Source organism: Melanerpes formicivorus, unplaced genomic scaffold (genome assembly GCF_026170545.1).
Source record: "Melanerpes formicivorus ecotype bairdi unplaced genomic scaffold, bMelFor1.0.p_v2 SCAF_63, whole genome shotgun sequence".
NCBI lineage: Eukaryota > Metazoa > Chordata > Aves > Piciformes > Picidae > Melanerpes > Melanerpes formicivorus.
In genome coordinates, this window is record NW_027142415.1 from 777,869 (window position 1) to 791,279 (window position 13,411).

The following is a 13,411-nucleotide window of genomic DNA, read 5'->3' on the forward strand; positions in this document are numbered from 1 at the left end:
AGCGCCGAACTCTCGATCGCACCGGCGCTCCCCAGCCTGCGCACTACACAGCCTGTGCCGCAAGGGAGCGCTGTGTGCTGGGCCGTGCCGGGAGGGGCGCCGAGAAGCCTTGGGGCGTTCGGCGGCGTGTCACCGTGTCACTATGTCACCGTGCCACCGCCCCCGCCACGGCTTCCCTGTGTCGAGGGAGTGCCCTCACCGGCCGGTGGCCTCTGCAAGCAGGCAGGAGGTGCGCAACCCCCTTGTCCCCGCCCTGCCAGCTCAACAAAAGCTTGGCAGAAGTCCCCGGGCGCGACCGAAACAGAGACTTTTCACTACAAGAAACGTTATTTTTACGGTGCACTTAGCGTTTCTCAGGGTTCATCTTAAGGCGATTAGCCTGTCCCTGGGAAGCTGGCTACACCTTGCTGTGGGATGCCCGCCTGGGGACAAGCCCGCGGCAGTGGCAGTGGGAGGGTCCGGAGGGGTCTCTGGAGAGGTCTCCTCGACCTGCGGATTCACCTCACAGCACAGCCTCACAGATCCGGGCCCGGTGTCGTTCCTGTATGCCAGGAAAGCTGCACTGGTTTTTTTCGGGTTCAGGAGCTGGAATACCAACAAAATTGCTAAAGCATACACATTTCCTCTGAGAGTGTGAGAGGAAAAAGAAGTTTTTGCTGAGTAGAATAGAATAGAATAGAATAGCATTAATCAGGTTGGAAAAGACCTTCAAGATCATCAAGTCCAATCCATCACCCGATACCATTTAATCAACTGAACCATGGCACCAAGTCCCCATCCAGTCTCTTCCTAAACACCTCCAGTGATGGTGACTCCACCACCTCCCTGGTGGACACATTCCAAATGGCCAATCTCTCTTTCAGTGAAGAACTTCTTCCTAACATCCAGCCTAAACCTCCCCTGGTGCAGCTTGAGACTGTGTCCTCTTGTTCTGGTGCTGGTTGCCTGGGAGAAGAGACCAAGCCCCACCTGGCTACAACCTCCCTTCAAGTAGTTGTAGATAGCAATAAGGTCTCCCTTGAGCCTCCTCTTCTCCAGGCTAAGCAACCCCAGCTCCCTCAGCCTCTCATAGGGCAATGTTCAAAAGCCCTCCCCGGCTTTGTTACCCTTCTCTGGACACGTTCCAGCAACTCAACATCTTTCCTGAACAGAGGGGCCCAGAACTGGACACAGGACTCAAGGAGTGGCCTAACAAGTGTTCACAAATGTGATGGGTATGGGCAAACCACCACAGGGCTGGATTTGCTGTTACACGTTTATTGCTCGTGCTCAGCAAAGATGCAAACTTGCAAGTATTGTTTAAACAGGGCCACCCCAGGCACCTTTGCATATCCAGGAGCACTGATGAACTGCAGCTGTACACACATGAAACATAGTGGCATTTTTTCACCTCAACTCGGTTCTGGAAACAAAAAATAACCCACTAGGAGTAAGCTATCTCTGCATGAGTGCTTTCTCCAAGGCATTCACTCACCTTGGTTACAGCTTATCTCCCTTGAAATAATGCCATTAATGCAGATGTTGATTTCAGTGGGAGTTCTATTAGCAGGTCTTATAGAGATCTCATGCAGCTTGGCTTTATTGCATCGAAGCTGTAATTCCACCTCAAAGGAGAAAAAGGATCATTTTAATCCAAATTAGCCAGGTGGGGTTTGGTCTCTTCTCCCAGGCAACCACCAACAGGACAAGAGGACACAGTCCCAAGCTGCACCAGGGGAGATTTAGGCAGGATGTTAGGAAGAAGTTCTTCATAGAGTGATTGGCCATTGGAATGTGCTGCCCAGGGAGGTGGTGGAGTCACCATCACTGGAGGTGTTTAGGAAGAGACTGGATGGGGTGCTTGGTGCCATGGTTTAGTTGATTAGGTGGTGTTGGATGATAGGTTGGACTTGATAATCTCAAAGGTCTTTTCCAACCTGTTTAAATCTATTCCTATTCCTATTCCTATTCCTATTCCTATTCCTATTCCTATTCCTATTCTAATTCTATTCTATTCTATTCTAATGTCACTAAGCCTGCCTACAACATGTCCCCACAAAGTACCCTGCCAACAGAACAGAGGGGAAGCACAGCAGCCTTCCAGTCAGCAGAGGAGTGGATACCAAGAAATGTAACTGCACTGGCACCCCTGCACACCCTGCCCTTGGGCCACAGGGCATCCTGAGTGAGCTTCTATCCTTGCTCCACTTTGCATAAATAACTGATTGGTTCACAGAGAGACAGAAAGGTGCAACTTTATAGCTATTGTAAGGGTTAGACTGCTTACCTGGAATGTGAAGAGAAATGCCAAAGCAGGAAAAAATGCAGTTCCATTAGTCTGAAGAGCTGGATAAAAGCAAACTCACCACTATCAGCAGATAATACATTTCCTCTGGGGTCTACTTGACAAGAAGCCCACAGATTGTTACAACAAACCTGCTTGTTTGCCCTTTGCCATCCAAACTGTCTCCACTGTAATTGAAGATAGCCAGGAACAAACTGGGCATCTGGCAGGGTTCTCTCACAGTTAAGCCCATCCATGCTGAAAATAGAAGCTACAGACACCTTCATATACACCTACACTAACAGATCCATCTCAGTAAATTAGTGTATTCAGAATAGCAGCTCAGCAAAGGGTTAAAGTATGTAAAGCTGACCAAGTAAGTTGCTTCTCAGTGAGCTCAGCTGAATGGAGCATTTGTTTGACCTTCATTCATTCTCCACAGATATATTGACTGGCTTTTTGTACAGAACATGCTCAGGCAGAAACAAAATCAAAGGGTTTGCTGTATCAAAAGCTAAACTAGTATAATAATTATTATCTATTATTATTACTATAATAATAATTATTGTTTAAATTAGTCCAACCACACAACAACATTAATTGGCTTGGGACAGTTTTTATGTTAGCTTTGGCTTTGATTCTGGTAGACAGCATACTAGAGATGTACATTCTTTGCCTGTTCTTTAAATGGAACCATGATCTATCACTTAGTTGGACATTAAAATCTTCTGCTAATACATCTCCATAAGACTTTTGAACATGATTTGATCATCTTGAGAAAGAAGCTTCCCTCAGTTACTCTGTAACACACTTACAGCCACTACTGCCTTTAAAACTTTAATGTAATGTATGCATGACTGCTTCTTTTTAAAGACTCACATATCCTCAGGTTTTTTTAATGTCCTTTACCTTTAGCTTAGGTGTTGGTCCACCTCTATCTGAAATTGGTTTTCTCTACAGTGCTATCAGAGCTTTGTGGTCATTAATTTGAATTCTTTCTCCCCTGATCAGCGCTACCTTTGTTTTTCATGGCCTTACACTTCACAAGTCAAACAAGGTTTGGTCTCTGCCAATTGCACTCAAAGATTAGCTTCTCAAATACAATTCTTGTCAAAGCCTACCTGCAGTGTAGTATCTGTCTGATACTTGCTGGACTATGGATAAATAAGGAATGTTAGATATTACTAAGAAGCTCTGCAGTTGTGACACTGAATCTTACTACCTGTAGCTATCGTTCGATACTACTTAGATTCCTCACCAGAAATACTGTGTAAAATATCAATTGAAATTAAAAGCAGCTATCACTGATAGAAGAGGAAACATATGAATCATTTAGTTGTAGGTCCCATGGAAAATTCTGATCAGTTCCAGTTACCCCTGAAATGCCTACCAAAAGCCTGCAGACAGATCTTAACTGTTCTGTAACAAGTTGTGCAGTTATTATGGAAACAAACCTAAGAGAAGTTAGTAGTTTAGGCCTTCAATTAGATTAAATTTATTGTGTGTAAACTGTGGTATACTTTACTCTGGTAACATTGAAAAACAAACAACAAAACCAAACCAAATCAAAACCCAACATTTGAAGAACAGCAGTAGTTTAAGTCAGCTAAGTCGAGCAGTGAGAATCTTTTCTACACCCAAGAGACATGTCTAACAATCAAAAGAGCTGCAGCAAGTTATGAATCCAGAAGAATTTAAACCTGCAGAAGGCTTTTAATCTCAAAAGGACTTCACTGAAAGTCCTTTTGAGTCCTGCTCATTTGACCTTATCAAAGATGTGGAGGTAATCACCAGATCATTTCTTCACATGCAGTTTATGCACATAACTTCAGTTCTTTTAGACAAGGTAAAGAGAATGTGGTGTGTGTGTTACACTGTTAGTAAATACACTTGAGTAAAGTTAAACCTAGGTACTTCAACTGATTGCCAGAGCACCTCATGAATCATCTGAAAATGTATTTTGTGCTTAAAAAGGAAATTACCTTCATGAGGACACATTTCCATATGAAACAAAGTCATGCCCAACTCAAAAGGAGAAAAAAGAACAAACTTTGAGCAACTTCTCCACTGCTGTGTTTGCTATCTAGTGTCTGTGCCAAGACTGCCTGAGATATTCTACAAGCCTTTGGTTAGAGCCAGCCTCTGCACAAAGAATTTACAATATAAACACGTGTGTTTGCACACGAGGGGCAGGTCACCCGGAAACGTTGTGTGTAATTGCAGCTGCCCAGCTGTGCGTGCCCGGCTGGGGTGCATGCACGTGTCAAGGCCATCCTCTGGGTGGTTAACACTGAAGCATCCGGAGCGGTTTGATTGCATGTGCGGTTGTACAGTCACAAGCAGGAACACCAAAGGGAAAATGAGGAGGAAAATTGTATCCTGCAGTACCAAAGTGCAGGAGAAAACTGAGATGAGGCAGGTGAAATGTGAGAAATTCTGGAGAGGTTATCATTTTCATCTCCTCTCTGTAGCCAGCATGGAGGAAGAAAAGGAAGCCTACCTTATTGTGTGGAAGAAAGATCAGCTTTAACTCCCCCAGCAGCTGTTTCTAGCCTATGAAAATGACCTCATCTGGAGTCAGATAGCACGTTCTCAACATACTATGACAATGGGTAAAACATATTTCCACACAATTCTTGGCTTAAGAAGATTGAGACATCATTTTCAGACAGGCCTCTAACTGGGGATTTTTTTGTGACACTCTACTCACAGGAATAAAATGCAAAATCACTTTTGATACCTCTGTGATCCTAATTAGGTATCACTAATTTGCCTAGAATGCATCTAAATGGACAGTCTTGATTCAGTGGAACCAGTCAAGGCTCTTTGGTTAAGAAACATTTCTGTGCAGCAGTTCAGATGATTTCAACAGATGATTAAGGGAAACATCATGTTTTTAGAAACAATGTGATGACTGTTTCCCTTAACAGCCCATTCCACTCCGGAGAGAAGTGCTTGACTGGAGGTAACCTTTGCAGCAGACATTTGTTGCCCCTGTGAAAAAAACTGGGCAAAATCCAAGTTAAAAACCTCCAGTAAAAAGTAAGTATAAATTTACACGTACCAGTGGCAGGCACTAGATAGCATATGGCAGCTAAATATTCCAAGGATTCTCCAGAGCACACACCATCACTTAACAGCTCCTAGCTGCCAAACTGCTTGTGCTTGTGACCAAGTTCCTACTCACGCCCTCTGCAGGCTCTAAGACAGTCTTTTCTTGCAATCTGCCTTCTGTTTGGGTACTTTGACTCTCCTAGGAAAAATAAATAAATAAGGAAACTGACAAAGCAGGTACCAAACAAGATCAGGACAACATTGTGATATTTGCTTCAAAGCACCATTTCTAATCCTGCTCAGCCAGTCATTTTGGCTCGGTTGATCACTATGGGATAAATCAGGCATGATTTTTCTGTATAGCTTGTCAAACACACCAATTTGACAGGCAGCTTTAGGAAAAGGTTTCTGCTCCTGCTGTTGGGTTTAGCAGATGCTGGGCTGCAGTTCTGTGTTCACAGTGTAGAGAGGATTAAGGAGACAGAAGGAACTCCAGGAGGGAATATGGCAATTGTCCAGTGTAAACCCAGCTGCATCCAATAGGCATTCCCACCCAGCACTGTCCCCAGTCTGTATTTGTCAAATCAACTTGACATCATCTTCTGCCTGGAAAAATAACTGGCCTACTTCTGCACTCAAGAAACAGGATTAGCTACTACTAAAGATATCACAAAGAGGATGGAAAGGAGCAAGTAACTGTGCAAAGTAGATCAGGATGATGAGAAACAAAGGTTTCCAAACTCTGCTGCTTTATATGTTGTGAATTGCTGAATATAAAGAGAAAAACAATGCATAGGAAGTTCATAAAAGAATCAAGCCAAAATGTAAGCCTGTCAAAACTTTACATCTCTAGCTGGCACAGCTAGTAGAGATGGGAGAGAAGCAGGAGTAAACAGAGAGAAAACTCTAAGAGAAACTTTAGTGTTCTCCATCTGTCAAGGGGTAAATAGATTTAATTGACCATCTACCCCTTGATTTATACTAAATGCTTTTAAGCATTTCACATTTGTAATTTTCAAATGTAAGAATAATTGATCTTTGATTTATGGGAATTAACACAACAGAGGTTACTTAAATGTCTCTCCAATCTCTAAACCACTTGTGCCTACCAGCAGAACCCAGCTGCACCCCAGATACTCAGAAAATGAACAGAACATTTTAGCTTTAAAATAATAGTTGCCTGAGTTTGGGGCTGCTTCTGTTGTCATTTTGACTGAATAATGGGAGAGGAAGAGTGGAAAAGCTTCAGTGTTGGCTGCAGTTGTGTTTTTTACTGTTTCTAATACTGGGTCACAAAACATACAAAGGTTTTACAGCCTCCCCCCCCCCCCCCCCATAAAACAGCTCTTTATCTTTTCTCCACTAATTCCGTGGTGTCACATTTAACAAAACTAGGAAACTGGAGATAGTATGGATGTTTGCAGATTAGATGTCAGGTAATAAATAACACTAATTTCACATACCTACAAATGTAAAGGCACCTTATCACTGTTTAAGTTTCTCACTCTTTGTAATGCCTGCCAACATTTTAACCCAGGCAAATGACGGTATTGTTTTGGCTGTTTTTTCACTGGGATAAAATACACAGTCATAATATCCTTCTATCAGATTTCATGGTATAAAAGGGCTTTGGTGTTTAATTCAACCTGTATGTTGCTGAGACAATTCCAGGAGCCCTCATTTGGAAGATGTATTTATCTCACCTTTTAGCCATCTTCTTTTCTTTTCACAGCGCTCTAAGTACCACTTGCCCAAGAAGATGCAGCTGTGACCCTGCCCAGTCAGTGCAATGCTACAGAGCCACGGAGATTCCCCGAGAGATTCCCTTTACCACCAGGAGACTCTACATCAGTCACAGCAAAATTAAACAGCTCCAGGTAGGAAAAAAAAACCTAAATCCACTAAAAATACTTTCTGTAGTGCCCTGTAACTGAAAACTGGGCTTCCCCAGGTGGTGGTGGCTTGCAAGTGAAGGGACAACCTTGTTCCACACTTTTAAAACTAATGAAATGCAGGTTTTATTTTTATTCACTTTTTAAGGATATGTAAATATATTCCTACAGTACTTTCATTCAAAAGTTTTATTACTTTCTAAAATGTAAAACTGTATTAGCATCACTTTGCAGATAGCCCAGCCAGAGAATAGAACACCACTTCATAGCAAAAAGAGACCTGATAGGCTTTCAGATGTGTCTTGATTCATATTAGAAAGACTGGGTGGTTTGGAACAGCATGAATAAATGTTTAAGTCCTAATGCAGCACGGTCACAAAGCCTGGCAAAGCATACCAAGTAGGTGGGAAATAGAAATTATAATAATCCACATTGAGAAGCTTAATATCATTGCAGAATGAATGTCTGTACATTGACCCCCACGTAGCTGTCACTTAATGAGATAAAAATTAAGCCTCTTACAGACATACAGCAATCAGCTGAGGGAAAGCAGGCCACAGTGCTTTTGAACTTTAAGGAGAAAATGTGTTGAACTTGGGAAGGTTCACATTTGGTCCAATTTCCTTAAAACTATGCCTATGACTTTTTCTGCTCTTGAGTAATGAAGTTCATGACTATGGGATGTCTCACGACAAAGCTTTGCAAGTTTAGCCTCCTAATCATGACCAAAACTGGACATGCAATTCTGTATATATGGGTGGATGGATGGATGGATGGATGGGTGGATGGATGGATGGATGGATGGATGGATGGATGGATGGATGGATGGATGGGTGGATGGATGGATGGAGCAAAGCTGTATTTATAGCAAAAATAGAAAATGGGCAACTGTTTGTTATTTACTGTTGAGAATGTAAGGGGATTTTTTAATGGAGGTACTCTCCCTTGTTGAGCTCAAATGTGATTGATGAAGAAACCTGCACCATTAGGGGTGCTGTATCTGTACTTTCTCACTAACTGCATCAAATATTGCAGTGCTTGGAAATGACTTTACATAAATGTAATCACAAGGTAGTAACTAAAAGCAAAATGAAATCTGACTCCTCTTTCACAGCTGTGTGGGCTGTAATTGTAACAGACGTTAAAATGCAGAGTTTGTAGCTAAGGTAAAGAAATACAACCCCAAAGCATGCAGGAGATGGATAAATAAAGCTGTGATGAATCTTTGGATAGTCACCTTTATAAGCTAGTTTCACACACACAAGTACAAAAGCCAAATGCATTCAGTCAGGATCAGAGAACAAAATTCCTACCCAGTACTTGTGCTGTAAAAGGGCTCATACAGCCTTCTGTGTAGATTCCTGTCTGGGATGCTGTAGAACATATTTTATGACTTGCCTCAGAGTTAAATGTGCTGGAAGCTACCTGGGGGAAATAGCATGAAGATTATGGTGTTAGCTTATCATCTTTTACTGATGTAAGAAGTGCTGAAACCTGTAGCAAGAAGTTTATTGGACATGGGAAGGGAAAATGGATGAGGAGACTCCTTTCCACCTCTCCCATGCAGGACATCTGCTCATCTTGTTCTGTGCTTTCAGTAATTCCCATAGCTAATTTTACAAACCAGGCACCTATGTCAGTGGGCAGCATTCCTGATAATTTCAGAAAGCACTGTTTAAGCAATTGGTGTGCTCTGAGAACTCTCTCATTGCATGCTTCCTCATATCTCAGCTTGGGAGAAACTGCCAGATTCACTGTTTCTTCACTTGAGACACAAGATGGTAAGCTCTGTAAACAAGCAGGTTCCAACAGAGCAGAAAAATAATGAAACAGTTAGTGTGTCCCTGTATATTACACTCACAGTCAACATCTAAGCTCCATTTACCACTGCAAAGCCTCTGTTTATTACCAGCTAACTAAACCTGAGCTCCTGTAAAAGCAATCTGTTCCACAGTGGTGATTTTCAGACCAAGCTGATCTGACACGTTTGGTTTGGGCATCTTACTCCGTGAGCTTTTTACTTTAAAGAAAAGGAGAGCTAGTGGGGGAAGAAAAGAAACACATGTGCCAGATTGTAGTTTCCTGCCAAAACATTATTGTAGGGAGAGCTGATGATATCCATGTGTACTTCCTCTGGGGAATACACGCTGCAGTGACAATACTTCTGAGATCTGGAAATGGCTGTGTGATGAACTCCAAACTGCTCCAACAAAATGTGTTGAGAAGAGTGAATGTTAACAACCACCTACTCTCTGCAAAGATTTCTGCAACTGGTGGTAATAGCTCTCCACTTCATACAGTCTACCCACCAGGCAGAAATAAAAGGAATGTTCCTCCTCCAAATGTGTGTTTGCTCAAAATCAGACACAATATGGACTTACACAACCAGATTCTAGAAATGTAACTAAATATTGGCAGACTGCAGGTACCTATAGCAAAACCTCTGTTGTTACCTCTTCTCTTTAACATTGTAGATCTATAGATTCTCAATATATACTAGCAATTGTCAGAGCATCCCAGAGAAGTAATCAATGAGGAGATCCAGAAATAGATGGTGTACTGTCACATGAATTATTTTTTTCTCTTTAAGATTGCAGACTTCAGGAGAATGCCAGCCCTTGAAGAGCTGGTCCTGTCATGCAGTGGCACAGAATCAATAGAAAACAACACTTTCAAAGCTCTGAGCACCTTGAAGTCCCTGGAACTCTACAAAAATCAGCTAAAGCAAATACCCACCTCCCTCCCACCTGGCCTTGAAATCTTAAAACTCGCTGATAACTCCATTAGCGCTCTGCATGCATCTGATTTTGAAGGTTTGATGAAACTAAGGGTGCTCGACATTCGGAACAACTTGATTGCCACTCTGCCCCCGAGAGCGTTTGCCTCCCTTGGCAATTTACAGAGTCTGATTCTGGATGGAAACAACATGGAATCTGTGTCTGCACCACTCAAGCTTCCTAAGCTGAAGTACCTGAGCATAGCTGACAATAAACTGAACTCGTTCCCAACCAACTTCTTTGCTTCTTTCCAAAATCTACAGTTTCTCACTTTAAGTGGCAACTTTTTAACCAAAGTGCCTCTTGACCTACCTAAATCCCTGCTGTCATTAAAATTAGACAAAAACCACCTTAAAACAGTAAGACTGCGAGACATGAAGCACCTAGAAAACCTGTCTGAGTTCTTCCTGTCAGAAAATCGTCTAACATCCATAGATGGTGCCCAGCTTCTTCCTAACTTAACAACCCTGGAGCTGTCCAAGAACCAGCTCCACACTTTGCCACTCAGGCTGCCCAGCAGACTGCAGAAACTCGACTGCAGCAATAACCTGATCCAAAGGGTGACAGCTCACAACTTCCAGGGACTACCAGACCTCAAGCACTTGTTTCTTGACAACAACATTGTGAGCATGTTCGAGGCAGGGGCTCTTCAGCAGTGTGCACAGCTCTCAAACCTGGCACTGGAACAGAATCTCCTCATTTCTATTCCATTGAGGCAAGTGAATCTGAGGACAGCTGGTTCCCAGGTGTCAGCTCTCCTTCCTTATGAGAATGAGGGCCAACCCAGAGAAAAGTTTGTATTCAGACTCAGTCACGGTAGAAGTCTCTCTGTACCATAAACCCGTTGCCACAAATGGCACTAATTAGCACTCTTGTTAGCAGTCTCAACGTAGGAGTAGAGTTGTTTTCATTACATCTGTGGCCCCCAGTGGATCTACTCATTTCACATCTCTCCCTGCCAGTGAGAGCACTTTGCTTAATTAGCACATGAATAAAAGGAATCTGCTAGGAGAATATAACAGCGTTATTACAGAGAAGTTATACTGCTGCTTAGATTTGTCCTCCCTCATAACACTAAATTAATAGAACATTCAATAAAAAGGAAAGGCAGCAATCTTACAGCTGCTGTTTCTACCAACTCACAACGATTTTAGCATTGTTGAAATGGGAAGATTTCAGGAGCTGAGGCTGGCCAAAAAGAAGGTGCTTTTTTCAGGGGGTATTAGCATTCCCAGCTTCATTAAATTTACACATCACAAAGTATTTAGAATGCATATAAGCTCTCCAGCAAGAAAATTCCAGTCAAAGGAGCAGAGAAGAAACATCCCCTGGGCACACTGTGTTCACTAATGCTCTGCTCACAGGTTCTCTCACATTCATCTGAGTGTTGGTCCTGGCCATTATCAGAAATGGCTCATTAAGCCAGATGGAGGCTGGTCTGACACAAAGTGGCAATTTTAGTCTTTCGAGAAACTGTACACTAAGATGGCATAAAAATAGTGAAGTAATTCCATTAACATCAACTTCTTTAACACAACTGCACTGTTAAATTTTATTGCTATGGCTTGTGGACAGGTTTAACTAGCCCAAATAAATAATGCAGTAAAATTTCAATTTGTTTAGCCATCAGGTCCTTTAGCATTTGAATCTATTTGGCAGCAGCTTTATAATCCAAAAGTGATTTAGTGGTGTATAAATATTTGATTTCAGTCTAGCTTGACAGGAATGTTTAATGCTTTCTAGTTACTTTAGTATTGTCTAATCCATCTTATTTTACAACCTTTGTAGTCAAGGGAATTAACAGGAAGAAGTTCTCTTTTAGCCTTTAAAACAGTACAGCTTTTAAGGAGATATTGGGGTCAACTCAGCAATGAATACAGATTTCAAGAGGAAGTTATAAACATAGAAGGGGGGAAATGATAAGATGTAAAATGTATATACTTGATGTAATTGTCTGGTGATCAGCAGCTACACATGGAGATACAGAAATAGAAGTAGTGCTTCTGACAGTGATCTGAGAACTCAGTCACCAGTGTCAGAAGTTGAAAAATGTAGTTAATGTGCCACAGTTAGCAGTTCTTTGGCAGGAATGAGGAGAAAGAAAGCCTTTTGCTTTTTTTTCTGGGACTGAACACTTCAGGACCACATATTCTATTCTGTGCAGGAGGCATGCAAAGATGATGCATTTTTTGTCAGTGATAGTTTTCTTTCAGTATATGAGTTGTGCCTGAGCAAATGCCCACCACCAGATGCCAATTACACAAACAGAGTCAACAGGATGAACATAAATAACACCTTTGTGTTTCTTTTCATTCAGACTTCCAGACACCCTTGCTAGGCTGGATTTAAAGGGAAATGACATAGAGGATGTTGGAGAACAAGAGCTGAAGGACCTGAAACAGCTTCAGGTTTTAAATTTACGGAATAACAAGATATCTGCCTTGGACTGCAAAGTCTTTGAGTATTTACCTCGTCTTCGTCATCTGTATTTAGATGGAAACCCTTGGAACTGCACTTGTGACCTCCTCAGAACCAGAAGAGCACTGGTGGCCAAAGGAACAGATGTCAGGGGAGGGCAGTGTGTGGCCCCAGCAGAAAACCGAGGAGAAAGTTGGATGTCTTCCAGAAAGATTCTGCAGCAGTGTGAAGAGAACGTGTCTTCCATGGAAAGGGGCAAAGAGGACAGAAAGAAAACGAAACCAAATGAGGCCTCCAGTGTTGTAGTAAACACAGATGATGATTACTATGACTATGAATTAGATTAACCTCTTGGTTAATGGTGAACCTCAAGTGTTGTCTAGAGCTGCCCACCACGACTAGCGTCTCTACTGACAACCAGCCTGCTGCTCTGCCACTTTCCTCTTGAATTTGTACTGCAAGAGGTAATAGCTGGTGACAGGGAGTCTAGACTAAGGATTCAATTGTAAAATAACCAAATTGGTTTTCTGTGCCATTAGTACTGTGTAGTTTGAGGGAAGTAAGAACACAATTAGTATCCCTTACAAAAGCAGTCTGTAACTGTGTATGAACCTTTTAGACTTGCATAAAGTCCCCCTAAATAAAAGCCTGCAACACAACAAAACACTATTGCTGCGAGTCTTGGCATTCAATTGATTTAAACTCACAGCTCTGCAGTTTGAGATGGAGACTTCCACTGATCTGGGTAGCTTCTCAGGGTTGTTCAGAGGTTCTGACTTTTGAGAAAATAATTTTGATCAAAATATTTGCCTCATTTATTTATTTTGGATTATTTTAAATGAGACTGATTTATCTGAGCTCCAGGCAAAACATAGTAGGCTCATCTTCATCACAGCAAATGCAACAAGAGAATCAGTGTTCTGGGCAATGAGATTTAATACTAGTTCCAAAGTTAATTACTAGTGAGGAATGAAAACACTGGGATTAATTTGACTTATTTCTATTGC

The 13,411-nt window shown here is 42.0% G+C and overlaps 1 protein-coding gene across 1 annotated transcript; it reads left to right on the plus strand.

Annotated features, from left to right (window-relative positions):
• The first annotated feature begins 6,727 nt into the window (after positions 1–6,727).
• Positions 6,728–12,953, plus strand: LOC137453248 (nephrocan-like). Its single transcript, XM_068162349.1, has 4 exons — positions 6,728–6,753; positions 7,050–7,194; positions 9,800–10,701; positions 12,304–12,953. The coding sequence occupies exons 1-4, from the start codon at positions 6,728–6,730 to the stop codon at positions 12,749–12,751; spliced, it is 1,521 nt and encodes a 506-aa protein (XP_068018450.1). The 3' UTR covers positions 12,752–12,953.
• Positions 12,954–13,411: the final 458 nt, after the last annotated feature.